Source organism: Lithobates pipiens, unplaced genomic scaffold (assembly GCF_037356315.1).
Source record: "Lithobates pipiens isolate NorthernLeopardFrog02 unplaced genomic scaffold, aLitPip1_a1.2 Scaffold_1, whole genome shotgun sequence".
Classification (NCBI taxonomy): domain Eukaryota; kingdom Metazoa; phylum Chordata; class Amphibia; order Anura; family Ranidae; genus Lithobates; species Lithobates pipiens.
Window position 1 is genome coordinate 209,402,651 of NW_027507685.1, and position 17,168 is coordinate 209,419,818.

The 17,168-nt window shown below is 41.8% G+C and overlaps 1 protein-coding gene across 2 annotated transcripts in view; it reads right to left on the reverse strand.

Moving 5' to 3' along the window:
* The window catches only part of AXL (AXL receptor tyrosine kinase), a 129,905-nt gene extending 113,990 nt beyond the window's left edge, over positions 1 to 15,915 (reverse strand). For both annotated transcript variants that reach the window (XM_077481279.1, XM_077481268.1), the window contains exon 1: positions 15,424 to 15,915. In XM_077481279.1, coding sequence (XP_077337405.1) covers positions 15,424 to 15,487 — 64 coding nt within the window. In that variant the 5' untranslated portion in view covers positions 15,488 to 15,915. The remainder of the gene's footprint in view (positions 1 to 15,423) is intronic.
* Between the last annotated feature and the right edge of the window lie 1,253 nt (positions 15,916 to 17,168).

The following is a 17,168-nucleotide window of genomic DNA, read 5'->3' on the forward strand; positions in this document are numbered from 1 at the left end:
TCCATAGGGTTCAACATTGAGTTGGCCCACACTTTGCAACTATAACGGCTTCAACTTTATTGTCACCAGGGGTAATAATGAGGAACCATTCAAAATTTTGAGTTGTCCCCAGAAAAATAATAGAAGACAAATCTTTAATTGGGGAAACCTGTTCCAGTGACAGCTGGCCATACACGATATCAATCCCTAGATTTCTCCATCAATGCTATAGTGTGTACAAGGCTTTAGATTTCTCCATCAGTTTGCCAAGCTCTATATGGGCAGCTCTATAAAGCCCCGTACACACGACACACGACCAGACTTTTCAACATCCAAAGTCTGACGGAATGATTCCGGCAGACTATTCGATCGTGTGTGGGCTGCAACGGACTTTTGATTCGCAAAAGTCTGACAGACTTTAGAAATGGAACATGCTTCAAATTTTTCCGCCAGAACTCTGCCGGACCCAGTTCCTACCGAAAAATTTGCTTGTGTGTATGCTATTCCGACGGACTAAAACCGACGCTAGGGCAGCTATTGGCTACTGGCTATGAACTTCCCTATTCGAGTCCAGTCGTACCTCATCACGTTCGAATCCGTCGGAGTTTGGTGTGATTGTGTGTGGCCAAGTCCGCTCATTCGGAAAGTCCGTCAGAACTCTGTCAGAACTCCGGCAGAACTCCTTCGAAAGTCTGTCGGACATAAGTCTGGTCGTGTGTACGCGGCATTAGTAAACCCACAACAATGAAATCAGTCTGTATATACAGTAAAGCATGCTTGTTATACTCACTGTGGGACCTAAGGGTTAATTCTCTGCATTGTGTAAAAAGGCTGTCTGATCCAATCTCCTCTGATCTTCCCCTTCTTTTAACTATCCCCAATCCATATGCTGATAAATCAAAGCCTCGGAGGCACTCTGCACATGCTCAGTTTGGTATGTATTGCTAGAGAGTTTTTTATTTTGTTGGGCAAGGGTGCATGTGATCAGCACAGGGCCAATCAGCACTGTACAGACAGTGGGTACTTTGGGAGACCTGATATAGTGAATGCGGGGTCCTGGGTTTAGTAACACTTTGAAAGGGGATTTCCCTAAAGCTGGCCGTATATGGGCAAGGGTGTTGTACAGAAGTTGATCTACCAATCGATTTCTGTACAACCGCCCGGTATATTTTCCCCGCTCGATCAACTCCAGCAGTGTTTCTCAAATTTTTTTTGTCTTGCGGCACACCAGAAAGATCTAAAAATTTTCATGGCACACCAGAAAAGATTTAACAATTTTTGTGATGAAGAACTTTTTTAGTTTTACTTTTGCTTGCTTCCTTGCTTTTCATTTAACAGTTTCTTTTCAGAGTTCCACACTTGATTAAGTATTTCTCCATCACTAAACAATGAACAAACTTTATTTATAATAAGCATCAAAGTTGGAATGGAGCGATCTCAATTATTATAATATAATTAGAGGGATCGAGTTCTTCCGAGATCTCGCACAATTCTCACGATATGAAAAGAACCAATGAATGACAGACTGACAGAGATTGTGTTTTTATATATGTTACTGTTTTAACATTTGCAACATCGATCTACCATTTAATTTTTCGATATGTTTAAGGTTTCAAAAGCTAGCAATTTTAAATCCTATGGCACACCTGCAAATCTCCTGTGGCATACTAGTGTGGCATGGCACACAGTTTGAGAATCACTGGGCTATACCCTACAGCATACCTCCCAACTGTCCCTGATTTCGAGGGACTGTCCCTGATTTCGAGCAATGTCCCTCTGTCCCTCATTCCTCCTCATTTGTCCCTCATTTTGGTCTGATCTATATAGTTGTATATAAAATGCATATTTTATCTATCAAAAAGTGTTTTCCAGCACTAGAATTTCATCTGATTTCTAAATTGTTGCATTTGTAAATTCCAAAAGCCAATATAAAAGAAAAAGTAGTGGTTCTTTTCTTTCACCCATCAAAAAATGTGAGGGGTGTACTCACTTTTGTGAGATAAAGTATATATGTGCATTGGAGTGTAATTTGGAATAAATAGCAATGACCATATACAGTAGCTCTCATTCTACTTTGCTTACACTAATGCACATCATAACAAGTGATAATGCAAAAATGAACTCATACGGTATGCAAAGATACAAATAGAACCTTAGTGTATTGGCAACTTTATTTCTACAGGCATCTGCAAATGTATGTCAATCTTCCAGCATACTTTTCTCCAGAAATATTTAGTAATGTTGAAACAATTCCAAGGCCAAGGACCCCCCACATCTCGCTATGCCTATCTTTTGTTACAGTTTGACCATTAAGAGCATGCTAACAAGGTACAAAGAAAGCAGCTGGCCTTGAAAACGTACTTTCCATGTTTGTACTGCTACAGTAGGACATTGTACTAGATTTAGGTTTTATTATAAAAAAAATTTAAACCAGGGAATATTAGAAGGTGTCATGACATTTATTGGATAAAAGGACCTTTACCAAAAAAGGTATTGAAACTGTTAAAGTGGCATTCCATGAAAACTATTATTTTTCTTTAAATTTTTTATAGAGTGGGAAGTGTTGGAAAATCCTTTTTAGGTATTAACTACTATCTGGGTGTCCATGGGGGAGATTTCCCCATTTCTCTGGTCCCAAGAGAGAGAAAATCTTTCCAACAAGATCACAGACAGCAATACAAATTATATAGATTTGCCACCCTATTCTATTACAAATGTATTTTTATTGCTTTATGTGTCCATTTCAGAGAACACCTGATATCATTTTGTGTGAAATCCTGACCATCTAGGACAGTGGTTCTCAATCCTGTCCTCAAGTACCCCCAACAGGCCATGTTTGCAGGTCTTCTTTTATCACGTACAGGTGCTTTAAATCAGAGTCAATGGCTTGGTATTTTGGACAGCTATTTTATCTAAGAGAAATTCCCAAAACATGGCCTTTTGGGGGTACTTGAGTACAGGGTTGAGAACCACTAATCTAGGATACTGCAATTAAAACCTGACAGAGGTTCTAATCCTTCCCTGCTCTTTCTAAAAAATATCCTTTTTAACTAGTGTGGCAAATCCCAGGCAGAAGACTGTTTTCTATTTCTAATGCCACGTACACACAACCAGACTTTCCGGCAGACTAGGTCCGACGGAATCAGTCCGTCGGACAATCCGTTCGTGTGTGGGCTAATCCGACCTAGAAATAGAACATGTTTAAAATCTGTCCCACGGACGCAATTCCTATCAGGAAACCGTTTGTCTATATGCTGGACCAAATACGATGCAAGGGAAGCTATTGGCTACTGGCTATTGAACTTCCTAGTTTAGTCCCGTCTTACGTCATCACGTTCAAAACGAACGGACTTTCGAATGGACTTAGTCCATTCGTGTGTGGCCAAGCCCGTTCGTTTGGAATGTCCGTCAGAACTCCGCTGAAAAGTCAGTCGGAAAGACCATTGGACCTAGTCTGCTGGAAAGTCCGGTCGTGTGTCTACGCGGCATTAGATGTAAGCGAGCCATAGATGGATCAAAATTTGGTTGGTTCAGCAGGGGTTATACAGAAGTCAATGGGGGTTTATTTACTAAAGGCAAATAGACTGTGCACTTTGCAAAGTGCAGTTCCACCCTGTAAGAGCAGTTGATCCAGAGCTTAGTAAACGAGGTAAAGATTCACTTTGAAAATAATACCCAATCACATGCAAGGGAAAAAAAAAAACAGCATTTTTGTTTGTACATGATTAAATGATGCAAGTCAGCAGAGCTTCACCTCATTTACTAAGCTCTGGAGCAACTGTTCTTGCAAAGTGCAACTGCACTTTACAAAGTGCACAATCTATTTGCCTTTAGTATATCAACCCCATTATCTCATTTGATTTCTGTACAACCAGCTTCTTGGAAAATGATCGCTCAGTCAGTGACAGCAGCTAGTGCCGGTGGTGCTGATAAGTGTATTCTGATGGCAGGAAAACCTCCCCGCTGTCAGAATTCATTATTGCTGAGGCGCAATGGACCCAGGTCCAAAGGAATGTAACCAATGGCATAAATCCCCCACTACCCTTGCCCTTTTACCCCATTAAATAAAACACAACCATTAGGTTGGAAAGGACAAGGCCACGGCTTTATTAAATTCCAACACGTAACATGTGAACACATTTAACCAGTAAAGAAATCACTCAAACGTGGGAGGGTGGGCAGCTCTTCCATCTGATTCTTCCGAAAGACCCAGAATTCCCTGGGGCACACGTTCCCATCCCACCCCCCATGTTTCCACCAATCATTTCCCTTGTCCGGCATCTGGCCATGCCCCCATCAGTCAAGGCTCTCTTTCCCTGGGGGGGGGGGGGGGGGGGGTTTAAGAGGCCTTCAATAGCTCCTTGAATGTGTGGATGGGGGAGTCTATTAATTTTTCATTAATCATGTATGGCCTGCTTTACCCAAATCAGTACACTTGTATCTATAACCTCCTGCTGTGGTCCATCACCTACTTTTTGTTTCTAAAGCTAGGCAGAGATTTTGCTTCAAATGTTCAGACAGAAGTCTTAAAAAGTTGCCATCATTGGGCCAACTAATATCATTGGAAGCTCCTAAAGTGATTATAAATGATGACCTTGTAAAGCCACCCATTCCATTTAAAATAGAAGTGAAAGCAAACCATTTGTGTATAGATATAAAAAAACATTATAACTACCCTTTTCTTCCCTTTTTTAATACGTGATCACATTTGTTCTGTTCTCATAACAATTTTTAACAAAACCATGGGCTTTGTAGGCACCAGAATACAACAATTTCTTTAAAAAAAATCACGGGGGAGGGGAAACAGAATTACACTGATCTTCTCAGTGAAAGACCAGCTTAGTGTGGTCAGTTTTTTTTAATAGGAAAGCAGAGGGACTGGCAGGAGCACCAGGGATTTCACAGAAAGGAAGCAATGAACAGGAGACATTCTCATACAAGTACAGCAGGCACATATCAGGAATATGAAATGTTGGGTTTACGTATTCATTAAGGCTGTTTTCTAAATATCTAGCCACATAAGTGCACATGTATTTACATTCTCCTTCTGTTGTCCCTCATCTAACTTTTGTCTTGAAAGCTGAAATTCTGAAAAATCATTTGTCAGAAACATTCTTTCTTGACATCATTGAGTCAACTAATTTCATCAAAAGCCCTTCAATTTTCATCCAGATCTGCTAATAGAATGAAATCCCAGATGCAGTAACCAGGTTTTATTACAATATGTACATTTCTTTCTGAACAAAAAACACATTTACAGTTAGAATTTTGTATGTTTCAGAAAAATTTTCCATCTGCTCATTTGATTTTTCTCATTACTACAGTCGAAAATGAACATCGATTTGGCCCCACTAACCGTTAGAAAATCAAACGTTCCGAAAACTAGAGTTTTCTAATTAAATTCTCCTGGTGTGTGGCCAGCTAAAAGGGGTTGTAAAACTACGTGTTTTTTCACTTTAATGCATCCTATGCATTAAGGTAAAAAAACATCTGGCAATGACCGACCCCCCAGCCCCCCGTTTTACTTACCTGACCCCTAGAACTTGAATCAAGGGGACGCGCTGTCTCTCTGCCCGGGGTTCTCGGCTCTTGATTGGATAGATTGATAGCAGCGCAGCCATTGGCTCCCACTGCTGTCAATCAAATCGAATGACGCAGAGCCTGGGGGGCGGGGCCGAGTCCTGTATTTGGCCTCTATGGGTGCCGAATGCTGAAATCGGGAGCGTGCCTGCAAGGTAACCCTCCGGGAGAAAGCTTCTCCTAGGGGGTTATCTGATGTGGAGAAGAGCCGCGAGAGCCGCGAGAGCCGTGAGAGCCACGAGAGCTGCGAGAGCCGCTGAGGAACTCCAGAAGAGCAGGCATAGTGGAGGTAAGTATAATATATTTGTTTTTGTTTTTTTAAACAAATCCTTACAATCACATTAAGGTGAAGACAGCCTATGTGCCCAGGGGGGACTTTAACCAGAGCAATTACCTTGTCCCTGTAAACGTAAGGTAAAGGTTTTCAGGGACAGGGTGATGATAAAAGCTAAAGACTGGTTTGGTGACATGTCTAGCTTCTGAACAGAAACAATTCATAGCATTGAAGCAGAGTGCCAACATGCAAACAGAGTTCAAACATGCAGCAGTGGGAAATTTTGGACAGACAACCTCCATGGTGCAATAGGCAACATCTTCGGTAAAACTGTCAATGCTCCCTCTCATTTACCAGTGGTGTAGGTATCTCTTCCCTTTTACCAGATTGATTCTGGTAGGATATAAACTAAGGGATTGGCATCTGGTATATAACCTCTGGCTATTGTACACCCTACTGCCAAGAGCTTCATCACTGGTTCAACTCATTGTCTAGCCTGAGTTCTCATGTCCATTGCCAAGCAGTGTCCTTGCATTGTTCAGGGATCCCTCTATGCAGTGCCAACAATCAGAGCAGACACACCATGGGCACAAAGGAAGCGTCTGTATACATGTACCCACAAGACTTAATATTCATGTAAGGACATAAACAATGAATTTCAAACTGAGCACATGGGGCATTGGCTGACTGGCACACCTTGATATACTGAAAATTAAAGGTTTTCAGGGAGTTCAATTTTAAAGGATTAGTCCATCCAAATCTCATGTTTTTGTTGTATATACATTTCCTAAATTACTGCCAAACTCTTTAGCCAAACATTTTTATTTATTTAATTTTTGATTTTCAGTAGTAATCATCAGAACCTCCACATTGTTTTTACTGTGTAGCTGTCTGTGGGGAGATTTCACCTAACTTCCTGTTCTTCCAACACCAGGATAAGAAAACAGAGTGTGTGGGTATCAATGGAGCAGGAAGACACAGAGAGCAAGGAAACCCCAACAAATGTTCTGATCCTTCTCCAGTCTACTAAATACGTTCCCATTCGTTACTGTCTTTGTTCCTTCCCTTCCCTCCCTGCCCCTCTGCTACTCTGCTATTAGGACAGGAGGATAGGAAGAAAAGGTAAATCTCCCTAATGGAGACACAGATATCAATAAATCATAAAAAATATTACTTACTGCTCTGTACAAAATAAAAAACAGCTTTGGCTAGAAGCGAGCTTAACCCATTCACCGCTTTTATTATATCTCTAGAGTCTCTATGTGCACAATCAATAAACATGAGTTCCAGACTGACTGCTGTAATGCCTTGTACATGCGGTCGGAAATTCCAACGGAAAAGGTGCGATCGGATTATATTGTCGGAAAATCTGATCGTATGTGGTCTCTATTGGACTTTTTCTGTTGGAAATCCCGATGGAAAAAATTTGAGAGCATTTGAGAGCATCTCAAATTTTCCGGAAAAAAAATCCGATCAGAATTTTTCTGATCGCTTGTAGAGAATTCCGATCGGACAAAGTGCCACACATGCTCAGATCAAACTACGAGAGCAAAGCTATTGGCTACTAGCCTCTACGTAGTCCTGTTGTAACGAACAAACGTCATCACGTTCAGAACGTTCGGATTTTCCGACAACTTTGTCCGACCGTGTGTATGCAACACCAATTTAGGACAAAATCCGTCTGAAAAAATCTGACGGATTTTGTGGTCGGGATGTCTGACCGTGTGTACAAGGCATTAGAGACCTTCACTTTCCCTGTTAAATGCAGCAAGAAGAATGAAACTGTATATTTAGGAAGGCAGAACCAAATTCTCCCATTGAGTGACCTGTGCCAAAGAGATATAAGACACGATTGAGAGATTTCTTCCCCAAAACCAGGCCCAAATTTTAGGAAAGGCAAGGGCCTAGGTGACAAAATTTACTACTACCCTTTTTTCAATGTATTAGCCTTTTAGGGGAATATATTAAGAAATTAACATTTACCCCATTTAGAATACAAAGGTACATAGTTGATAAGAGTGAAAAAGACAAAGGTCCATCCATATGTAGATGTTATTTGAAGCATAGGGAATTCTTCAGCCACAAAGGTGGAGCGCACATATATAATATTGGTCTCCTACCATGATAACCTACTGTATCTGGCTCTGTAAGGAGCAACTACACCAAAAACTGTAATTTCAGTTCTGCGTGGATACTGACAAGCAGAATAATGTTATTTATGTTGTTTATGTTTTAAGGACTCCACTATCAACCTAACCCCATCAGAACTTCGCATTGTGCCTGCTTTGGCCATTCCAAAGTCAAATGGTGGTATTATGAACCAGTCATATTGTAGTGCAAATAACTAGGGCCTAGAACTTGTAGAGTAGCCTTTTGTAACATTTTTACCCAAGAGGAACCCTTGAAATAATGTTCAGGTCTTGGGGAACTACTGCTAAAATAAATTTATCAGGGGTCATTGGAAAAAATTAGCCTTACAATATTCCCTTATATTTATGGGAATGGGGAAATGCCCATCCTACACTGGTGGTCAGAATGCCACACTTACATATAGCTAAAAAAAATAATTGGTGTCATCTCGCTTGCTCTGCCAAGTGGCGATAGAACAGAAACTATGAAGCTTTAATCAAATAAGTGGTCAATCATTCACAGCTCAAAGAACCCCTGACAAACTCTGGAAGAACCCTAGGGTCCATGAAACCCTGCATGAGAATCTCTGTTCTAGAGGGTAAGCCCAACTATCTGCTGTGGTGCTCCTGCCAGCCACCATGCCATTACTGTGTTCTATACTGACATAGAGATTATCAGGAGGAACCAGAGTGCACAACAGGGATCCAAGTTTCCAACAGACCTGGATATGTCAGATACAAGCAGCTTGTATAGCCTTTCAAGAGAGCCATGATTTAACAAACAACCCACTGGAAAGTATGAATCAACTTCATCTACAGGGTGCTGCTGTTTTGATTTAGTTACGGTAGCAACAGTGTTAAGCCGACCATACATTCAGCAGAGACTGGCTGAATTTTGATCGCTGTATAGGCGCTCTGGTTGTTCAGAAGTCGATCTATTGATACAACCACTCTGTAGCCGGCAACACTGATCATTGTGTTCCTATGGCAGGGAAGACTCACCACCATGAGAACACAGTAGCGCAGCGGGAGTGATTCCCCACCACTTCAAATGTGTGGATGGGTAAATCAGCACTTTTTTTGTTTAACCCACTGGTTGAACAATTTTTTTTTAAATATTTTTAAGGGCTGCCTTACTTTAGGGGCTTAGGGAAGGGCACAGCATTGAAGTCTTTGAATGAACTATATAATAGGCAGGATAATTAATCATTTGTCGCTACCTGAAATTGAAAATTATGTTTTTGGTGGAATTTGCCTTAAGCGGTAAGAAAACAGACATAAAAAAGCTTCAAAAGATACTTAGATATTTGTGAATTGCAATAAAGACATCACAGGGAAAAAAAAATAAGTTCAATATTGTATGCATTATGTATAGTAATACTCAAGTTAATGGAAGGAGAGTAGTAAGGCAATAAAAAGTGTAAAATGTTGTTTTCACTTTTGCATGACATGCTCTTTTATGATCTGATCTTCAAAGATCTTCAAATCTGATCTTCAAAGCACCATTGACCACACATATGATGCGCAGATGGACCATAAGCTTATATACTGTACTTGGGTGTGCAGCCATAAAAGTCTATAGAAGTATGTGCTGCAATGCAATGCTGCCTATCAATGTTCAGCTTATATGAAAGCTTCTACCCCTTTTAGAACACTTTGAGCTATAAGATCAAATTGCAATCTGAGTTATGACAACCAGGCATCTGATTGCTGTGTATATAAGGAAAGTAAAGAAAGGTCCATGCTATATCGGATGTGATTTCTGATGTGCCAAAGAGAGAAATCCATCTTAAGTTATCTAGATTTTAGAAGATGGTGTTATTCAACAGAGCAAATGTGTATGTATCAAGAGCCTCATATCCCCAGTATGAGAAATGGCAACAAGATTGTACAGTACCTTTATCTTTGTGTATAAGGCAAAGCCAATATTATTCTTCCTACCAATGCCACTTGTTCAACCATAGCTTGTGCTAAAAATACCATAAATGGCTCACCTTTCTAAAAGCAGATCCATTCCTTACGTATGCTTTATAGTAGAGGGAATGATCAAAAAAGACATGTATGCCACTGTCAACATCTGATAAAAATTGTTCTTTGGCTTTAAAGGCTTACTCAAGGACCGGCAGAAAGATATGGTTCTTCAGGGAGATAGCTACCTTCCAATTGTCACCCATAGTCATGCCTTATAGGGAATGAAGACCAATGGGTTGGTTGAAGTTATCCTGGCTGGAATATTACTGTGGCAACTATTGTTCCCCGTTACCCCTTTAGAAAATAGAACAAACCTCATTGAAAAAGAGAAGTCCCCCCAAGCCAAGTGATAAAGCACTATTAGTCCTATGTTAGTGGTGTTGTCCTAGTTGGTAAGGTTGAATAAAGACACCAGTCCATCTAGCTCAACCTGTGTGTGTGTGTGTGCGTGTATTTATGCCTCTATCACTTCCCAGGTTCCTCTATTATGGTCAATAAGATTCCCATCGGAAAAGTTTTTTGAAATTAGTGACACTTCCTGATGAAATCATAAATTGTGGAAGGGAGTTCCACATCCTTTCCACTCTAAGCCCTTGTACACACGGTCAGAGATTCCGACAACCAAATCCGTTGGAGTAATTCCGACGGATTAATTCCTGAAGAGGTCCGGAAGTGATGTTGCCTACACACAGTCGGACTAAGTTGTCGGAAGATCCGATTGTACATAACGTGATGACGTTATTTCGCTACGACAGGACTACGTTCAGGCTAATAGCCAAAAAGCTTTGGTCTAGGAATTTGATCTGAGCATGCGTGGCACTTTGTCCGTCGGAGTAGGCTACACATGATCGGAGTATGTCCGATCGGAGCATTTTGTCGGAAAATTTTACCAGCAAGTTGGAAAAGTTGGTCCGTCGGATATTCCAACGGAAACAGTCCGATGCATACCACACACAGTCGGAATATCCAACAAAACGGTCCGATAGGACACATTCCGTCGGAATCTCTGACCGTGTGTACAAGGGCTAACCCCTATTTCGCTTATGGTTAAACCGCTTCTCGTCCAACCTCATTGAGTCCCCACGTGTCTTCTTGAGTGACCTGAGGCTGAATAGTTTTCTCCCGTCTACTGTCAGTGGGAGGCCTACCTCTATACCATCAATATGTATTAAAGGTAGAGGAGTTCTGAAGCTGTCACTCCCATTATATATGTATTAACTCTACATTGTCCAGGAGTGATTCTGATCTGTTCTTCTTGGCATATTTGTAACAGGTTTTTCAAGTTATGTAGATGATGCTTGTGCCAAACGTTACCGAATAGTACCACAGATTCTCAGTTGGTCTGAGTTCAAGACTTTGACCAGGCCATGGTAAAACATTCACCGTTTGTTCTTGAGACAATCCTGAAACCAAACAGCGAGTGTTCTTTTTTATGTAGACACTGAATAACAATCACAGACTGGTCTCAGATTTCCCAACCTGCTGGAAAATTGCCCAAGGCAACAAGTGCTTCCAATGCACATGATGGTGTCTAGTGTAGACTGCCAATTATCACAAACGGCGATGCTTGAATCACTTGCAAATATTGGTTGCTGTACGCCTATTCTATGACTGGCAGAATTCCTATCAAGACAGGCAGGCAATGAGAAATCTGCCCGTTTCATTAAAAATAACACTACGCCAAGAGACAAACACTGTGCTTCCCCCTGATTCATCTCATTTCGTGAAGCAGCATATATGTGGCGAAACATTGATTCCCTTTACTGTTGAGGAAAAGGAACAGTTGCTGATCAAGGCATAGCTGTTGCATGAAGCCTACTAATTTGCATTAATTTTGCCATCATTAAAGTAATTCAGCAAAAAAAAGAAAAAGGACCTGTGTAATTCATATGTGTTCGGGCTTAACGGAACGAGGTGACTTTGTCTTGCTCCTATGCCACTAAGATCTGCCACCAGAGCCTCCACAGACACCTGGTACTTCCAAGTATGGAGGTATGTGTGTATGACCTCCTACAATGTAGCACTTTTTGACTGAATGGCCAATCCCTAGACCCAAACACAGACACACTGGGGCAGCTTGCTGAGCCCTGAGCAAATTTAGATTTTCTGAGTAAGTTGGAATATGCACGGGAATTTATGGGGGCCTCCAGTGGCAAATTCTGGCACCATAAGCAAGATTGAAGTATGAGCAAACTTAGTTTTTGGTTTTCTTTTCTTTTTTTTTTTGCTACAGGGTTACTTTAGACCCGGTTCACACTGAGGCAGCACGACTTGCAGCGCAAATGTCTCAGGCGACCGGGATCTGACTTTAGCGGCGGCTTGCAAAATAACTTCTGTATAGAAGTCAATGCAAGTCGTCCCAAAAGTCGTACAGGAACTTTTTCTAAGTCGGAGCAACTTGAGTCGCTCCGATTAGAACGGTTCCATTGCACAGAATAGGACGCGACTTGTCAGGCGGCTAAATCACCTGACGAGTCGCCCCTGTGTGAACCGGCTCTTACTCCATTATATAGATGTAAACACAAAGACATAGATGCAATAACATTGATGATGAATAGGTACTGACACAAAGCTGAATAGCAGCAGCCTGGGTGTAACTTGTGGTATGAAGGAATCTGAGCTACTCACAGAACTTGTACGGTGAAGAAGTGATGATTTAAATGACAATCAATGTTTTGGTGGAACACAGCCAATTTCCTCAGGAAAGGGGGTTACTTGAGGAAGGTGGCCTTTGCTGGTTGTCAATAAAATCATCACTATCTTACCTGAAAAGTACTGTGAAATGCCTCAAATTCTTTTGATACAAATGTACAATATAAAATGTATAAACCAGCCTTTCTCGACCTTTTTACCACGGAGGAACCAATGAAATAGTCATTAGGTCACATTCTCAGGGAACTCCTACTAAAAATATTAGCCCTACAGCTAATGGCACGTAAGTGTCATCAGAAGGTTGTAGAGATTCTTAAATAAAAAACACATAATGAGTAACTAATAGTCATTAAATTAAATTAATAATAATAGCCAGAAAAGAAACACACAAAGGTTCATTTGCTAAAACTGGAGAGTCCAAAATCCAGTGCAGCTGTGCATGGCGGCCAATATACTTCTATCTTCAATTTGTTCAATTAAGTAACAAATTGACAATAAACCCTGCAGGCTGATTGTGATTGGTTTCTATGCAGAGTTGAACCAGATTTTGTGCTCTCCAGTATAGTAAATCAACTTCACAGAGTAAAAATTGGACTGACCCTTGTGGTCAGTGTAAAAATTACCAGTTCCACTGAAAAGTGGCAGCAGAAAAAATGACCAAGTGGCCCATCAAGACTGCCCTTTATTTTATTTATTTTTTGTTATTTATACATGTTTTTGCATTCTTTTGTTTTTGTTCATTTTTTTTGCATTGATCTATGTTTGTCCCAATTATGTTTGAACCCACTTACTGCTGACTGACTTATTACCTCTGCTGGAAGTCTATTCCAAGCATCAACTACCCTTTCGGGAATACCTTCTAAAATTTGTTTTTAACTTTCCTCCTGCTAGTTTAAGGTAATTTGCCTAAACCTTATTCACTCTCTTGATGTATTTAAAGGTTTCAATCATGCCCCTTTCCCTTCTTTTCTCCAGACTGTGCGTATTAGGTTCCTGAAGTCTCTCCTCATGTATTTTATCCCTCAGACCTTTTATCATTTTTGTTACTGTCTCTGGACTGGTGGTCAGTGTAGAAGTGACCCCTTCCATTGGTGGTCAGTGTAGACGTGAACCCTTACATTGGTGGTCAGTGTAGTAGTGAACCCTTACATTGGTGGTCAGTGTAGAAGGGACCCCTTTCATTAGTGATCAGTGTAGAAGTGACCCTTTCTATTGGTGGTCAGTGTAGAAGTGACCTCTTTCCATTGGTGATGAGTGTATAAGTGAACCCTTACATTGGTGGTCAGTGTAGAAGTGACCCCTTCCATTGGTGGTGAATGTAGTAGTGATCCCTTCCATTGGTGGTCAGTGTAGAAGTGACCCTTACATTAGTGCTCAGTGTAGAAGTGACCCCTTGCATTGGTGGTGAGTGTAGAAGTCCCCCTTACATCAGTGGTCAGTGTAGAAGTGGCCCCTTCTATTGGTGGTCAGTGTAGAAGTGACCCCTCCCATTGGTGGTCAGTGTAGACGTGACCCCTTCCAGAGGTGGTCGGTGTAGACGTGACCCCTTCCAGAGGTGGCCAGTGTAGAAGTGACCCCTACCATTGGGGATCAGTGCAGAAGTGACCCCTTACATTGGTGGTCAGTGTAGAAGTGACCCTTTCCATTGGTGGTGAATGTAGTAGTGACCCCTTCCATTGGTGGTCAGTGTAGACGTGACCCTTACATTAGTGCTCAGTGTAGAAGTGACCCCTTGCATTGGTGGTCAGTGTAGAAGTCCCCCTTACATTGGTGCTCAGTGTAGAAGTGACCCCTTGCATTGGTGGTCAGTGTAGAAGTCCCCCTTACATTAGTGGTCAGTGTAATAGTCACCCTTACATGTATGGTCAGTGTAGAAGTACATTGATGGTCAGTGTGGAAGCCCCCCATATATTGGTGGTCAGTATAGAAGTCCACCTTACATTGGTGGTCATGTCTTCCCTTTCCCTTCTTCCCTCCAGACTTTGAATATTAAGTTCCTGAATTCTCTCCTGACATGTTTTATCTCAGACCTTTCACCATTTTTTTACCCATCTCTGGACTTGCTCTATCTTATCAATATCTTTTTAAAGTGACCCCTTCCATTGGTGGTCAATGTAGAAGGGACACTTTACATTGGTGGTCAGTGTAGGCATGAAATGAATCTGACACTTCTCAAGGAACACCTAGCAACCTCTGGAGAAACCACAGTTTTCCACAGAACCCTGGTTGACAAAGGATAGTATAGAGCAGGGATATGCAATTAGCGGACCTCCAGCTGTTGCAGAACTATAAGCCCCATGAGGCATAGCAAGACACTGACAGCCACAAGCATGACACCCAGAGCCAGAGGCATGATGGGACTTGTAGTTTTGCAACAGCTGGAGGTCCGCTAATTGCAGATCCCTGGTATAGACCCTGGAGATGTACACACATGTTTAAGTTATCTACAATGTTGAGTCAACAATTACCGTAGATATTGCTCAAGGTGATGAAAGATCTTTCAATGATTGTATGGGTGCATATATGTGGGATAACCAATCTCAAGCTATTGGAAGTCATCACCTGAGTGGACTGCCCACATCTGTCAGATTGACCATCATTAAAACCCTTTGTTGAGAAGCGGTGGCCCAATTTTCCCATCTGTAGGACGTCTATGTCTGTCTGTACGTAAGCAAGTGACAGGTTTGTGACCTGAAATCTCTATACAAGAAACTGGTAGAAGTTTTGGAACATAAAGCATTCTTTTTTATCTGTCTAGGCTTCAGACAACACATTCTTTACACTGTCTCCCTGTCACTGGTCCTCTAATCAGCGCACAATGGCTTTGTTTGTACTCACCACTCTGTGCCAACAAAGCCCTGAGAATTCCCAGGAGAAAGAGCACCCCAAACGTTAAACCCATCCCGGAGACGAGGCGTTCTCCTTTTCTAAATCCCCGTACGGCTCAGAAGATGTTAACTCCTCATCGAAGACAAAAATCCAAAAAGTTCTCAACAACTTTCCAAAAACGATGTATTCAATGAACTCAAATATGCCCCAAAATCCATAAAAGAAAACAGAAGAGAGTGTTAAAGTCTCCAGGAAGGTTTGTAAATCCAAATCACAGCAGGTCTGAAATGCCACCAGCCACTAAAGCACCAGGTCAAAGCTTTTAAATGGCCATAAGAAATGACAAAGTTAACTTTTAACGATAAAAGGGAAGATTGTCCCCGTCTCCAATAGCTGTAAAGTTGTGGAAAGTGAATTGGGGAGTGCACGTTAGATGGGGAGGGCGAGGGAGAAGGGAGGATTGTCTATGCTCATTGGAGTCTGCCCTTCCATTTGTGAGTCACACACACCCACTGGAAGATTTTGTACAATAGCAAAGGAAGCATTCCTATGTAGAAGCTGAAGAGGGGAGGGAGGAGGCTGAGGAATGAGTAGAACACAGGAGATCAGAGAGGCACAACATACCATTCTACAGTCACACCAATGTGTTTTAGAGGCAGCTGTGCGCTTTGCAAAGTGATTTACAGTTGGTGTCAGATCTGGGAAGTGTAGGCTCCGCAGCATTTATAGGATCTGCACTTGAACTTCCATCGTAATGCAATTATGACATGGAGGTGACTCCTACACCTGTCATCGAGTCCAGGAGGACATTGGAAAAAATGTATTTCCCATATGAGCATGTCACCTAAATTTTACACTGTGCTTTATGTAATATATAAAACATTAGGGCTAGTTCACACCACATGCTTTTTAATCTGCATCAGAAACACATGCACAGGGGTTGATTTACTAAAGGCAAATCCACTTTGCACTACAAGTGCACTTGGAGGTGCAGTCGCTTTAGATCTGAGGGGAAGCTCTGAAATGAGGGGAAGGTCTGCTGATTTTAAAGCGGGAGTTCCGCCGTTTTTTGTTTTTAAAAGTCAGCAGCTACAAATACTGCAGTTGCTGACTTTTAAAATATGGACACTTACCCGCCCAGCACGCCCGCGATTTTGGCACCCGAAGCCGATCTCTCAATCAGCTCTCGGGTGCTGCCGCCGCCATCTTCAGGAAGGGGAATCATTGGAGAAGGGGAATCATGCGCGAGTCACGCTGCGCAATAAGGATGGTCCCCGCTGTCTCTGGGATCCGTGTGTTTCCCAGCAGACAGCGGGGGCCCCGCAGGAAGTGCCGTAAATACCCACGGAATCTGCGGCTATCTATGCCGGAAGTGGGTGCAAATACCTGTATTATACAGGTATCTGCAACCCCTCCCCCCTGAAAGGTGCCAATTGTGGCACCGGAGGGGGGGAGGGTTCCAATGAGCGGAAATTCCACTTTAGGGTGGAGCTCCGCTTTAACATCCAATCATGTACAAGCTGTTTGGAGAGTGAAAAATCAAGTGCAGCTATGAAAAAAAATATTCAGCTTCCAGGTTTTATTGTTAAAGCGGAGTCCCAGTCATAATTTTATTTTATTTTTTACATTTTTCAGCTGCCTTAAATATCAATAACAACCTTTGGAGAAAAAAAAATCTTTTTACTCACCTTTTCAGGGGGTAGGGGGTCCCTCGTAATCTGCCTCTTCCTCTCCAAGTGCCTGACGTCATTTCC